The sequence below is a fragment of the Chionomys nivalis genome, chromosome 5 (genome assembly GCF_950005125.1).
Source record: "Chionomys nivalis chromosome 5, mChiNiv1.1, whole genome shotgun sequence".
NCBI lineage: Eukaryota > Metazoa > Chordata > Mammalia > Rodentia > Cricetidae > Chionomys > Chionomys nivalis.
Window position 1 is genome coordinate 39,781,175 of NC_080090.1, and position 2,705 is coordinate 39,783,879.

General features: G+C 48.3%; 1 protein-coding gene across 1 annotated transcript; it reads left to right on the forward strand.

Annotated features, from left to right (window-relative positions):
* Positions 1–289: 289 nt before the first annotated feature.
* On the forward strand, positions 290–2,381 carry LOC130875194 (pulmonary surfactant-associated protein A). The gene is made up of 4 exons (XM_057770948.1): positions 290–491; positions 694–813; positions 1,520–1,597; positions 1,968–2,381. The coding sequence occupies exons 1-4, from the start codon at positions 320–322 to the stop codon at positions 2,342–2,344; spliced, it is 747 nt and encodes a 248-aa protein (XP_057626931.1). The 5' UTR covers positions 290–319; the 3' UTR covers positions 2,345–2,381.
* The last annotated feature ends 324 nt before the right edge of the window (positions 2,382–2,705 follow it).

Here is a 2,705-nt window from a genome sequence, read left to right on the forward strand (position 1 = left end):
AAAAGAATCACCTTTGAGGATTCAGGTCCCTGACTCTCCTGAGCTCTACTCCTCCAATCAGGGATCATGTTATCTGAAGCTGGAGGGCTGGAGTGTAAGACTGTGTTAGATAATAGATGCTCCTGGGGGTTTCTGACTGGGAAGAGTTTGGGTCTTGTTGGTACTCTTGACTGTATCTGCTTGTCTGTCATTATCTACTCTGTTCCTGGGGCCCACAAAGTGCAGCAAGAATGGGGCGTGGCAGAGGGGAGCCACGTTTATGCTACAGATGGATTGGTAATCCTTCCCTCCAGCAAGAGAAGTCACTGGGGCAGCAGCCATGTCGCTGTGTTCTTTGGCCTTCATCCTCTTCTTGGCTGCGGTTGCTGGTATCAAGTGCAATGGGACAGAAGTGTGTGCTGGAAGTCCTGGGATCCCCGGCACTCCTGGAAACCATGGCCTGCCTGGCAGAGATGGGAGAGATGGTATCAAAGGTGACCCTGGACTTCCAGGTACTTACTGTATGGATTACTACATTTTTAGCTCAGGGACAGGGACCTGTTTTTATGAGAGCCATCCCGTTCAGGGTACAAGATGATAGGACTTTTCTGGAGTCCTTAGGTTGTAGCATGTGTCTTCAAGGTTCCCATGGAGAGACAAGTGATTTACCCACAGGCTAAAGGTCCCCATGTCTGTGTCCTCTTCACTCTGTAGGTCCCATGGGCCCCCCTGGAGGAATGCCAGGTCTTCCTGGGCGTGATGGGATGCCTGGAGCCCCTGGTGCCCCTGGAGAACGTGGAGACAAGGGAGAGCCTGGAGAGAGGGGTCTTCCAGGTGAGCAGGGCTGGGGGCAGCAGTCATTGGTAATATGGTCCAGCTTGTCAGTCACATGAGGAATGGTAGGAAGGGTCCAAAGCATACTGCTCAAAGTAAATAAGAAACTAGGAAGTTGAAGAGAAACGCCATAGGGGTTTAAGTAATACATTTCAGAGACTGACAAGCAGTGTGGCTGCAGACAGAGAGACACATGGTGTCCTATAGGGGAAGGGAAGCACCACTGGGAGGCCTAGAGGTCATTCTTAGGGGTGAGGTTCCAGGACATCTTGAAAGGTAGGCAGGGTTATATGGACTTGGAATCCAGGCAGACAGTGTGATCAAGAATCATGCATTCTTACAGAGCTCTAGGGTATGCATCAATTTAGCAGCCCATCAGGAGAGTTCAGAGGTCATCATTGCTGGTCTTGGTAGGGCGTATGGGATGGGGGTCCTTTCCTTCAGTCAGAAAAGCACATAGATGAGCATGGGCATGCAGGGCCAGTCAAGGGATACAGGAAAGCAGAGCAGGCTCAAGGCTGCATTAAGAAATGGGTGTGTAGGAGTACGGAAGCTCTGCTCCTTAACCCTTGTAACTTGGGTCTAGGCTCTGTGCACAGCATTAGACGATAGAACTCTGGCCTTGTCACTGGTGGAATACCTGTTTGGTAGCAAACGGAGCTCTTTGTTGGCTTGCCCCCATCCTGAAATTGTGGGGTCTTCACAGGATTTCCAGCTTACCAGGATGAGGAGCTGCAGACCGATCTCCTCGAGATCAGACATAAGATGCAGCAAATGATGGGAGGTAAGGGGACTGTTTGGGGTGTCACCAAGAACAGATGTCTTAATGCTTCCCTCTGGTCTCCAGTTCCAGAATCCAGAAGCTAAATACCTGGCAAGTGTAGACATGGGGCTTCAGAGAAAGGATAGGTGCTTTCCTTTTCTATTGTCTTTGAATGACACAGAAGGGGGCATGGATTTGCTCCAAAAAAAAGCATGAAACTGTAGATTCTGTCAATAAATAATTGTCTATCCAGAGATATCTATTAGAGAACACAGAGATGGACTTTAAAACGAGGCTGGGGAAAGGAAGGGAAAACACCAAGAAAGACAGAGATGGAGAGATTATAGAGAAAGCTTAGGGTCAGTGATCTAACCCAGGCTTCTCTGCTTAGTCCTCAGCTTGCAAGGATCCATGTTGTCCGTAGGAGAGAAAGTGTTCTCCACCAATGGACAGTCAGCCAACTTTGATACCATTAGAGAGACATGTACCAGAGCAGGTGGCAGCATTGCTGCACCAAGGAGCCCAGAGGAGAACGAGGCCATTTCAAGCATTGTGACCAAGTACAACATCTATGCCTACTTGGGCATGGTTGAAGACAAGATCCCTGGAGAGTTCCAATACCTGGATGGGACTTCTGTGAACTACACCAACTGGTACCCGGGAGAGCCCAGGGGTACGGGCAAAGAGAAGTGTGTAGAGATGTATACAGATGGGAAATGGAATGATAAGGGCTGCCTGCAGTACCGCCTGGCCATTTGTGAATTTTGATCAAGCATTTAGATTAAAAAGATAAAATTCCACATTGTTTTTTAGCCTCTATCTTGGTGATCGCCCCTGACCCATAGGATGCTGCAACTTCCTTTCAACCATTTTTTTTTTGTGTGTGTGTGTGACTATTAGAATTAGCAATATTTGCAGTCAACCCACATGGGCCCTAAACTCTCTCCATACTCATTAGCTCATCCTGAAAATTTGATTAGAGTGCATTATGAGCATTCACTCATGTCAACCTTGGTTTTCACCATGAGATGGAGACCTCTTTTTCCTCACCTTGTCCAGTTTCTTCATTTGTGAGTGGTGTCCATGATGTCCCAGCTTGGAAGGATCCTCTAAATTACACAGCCTGCCC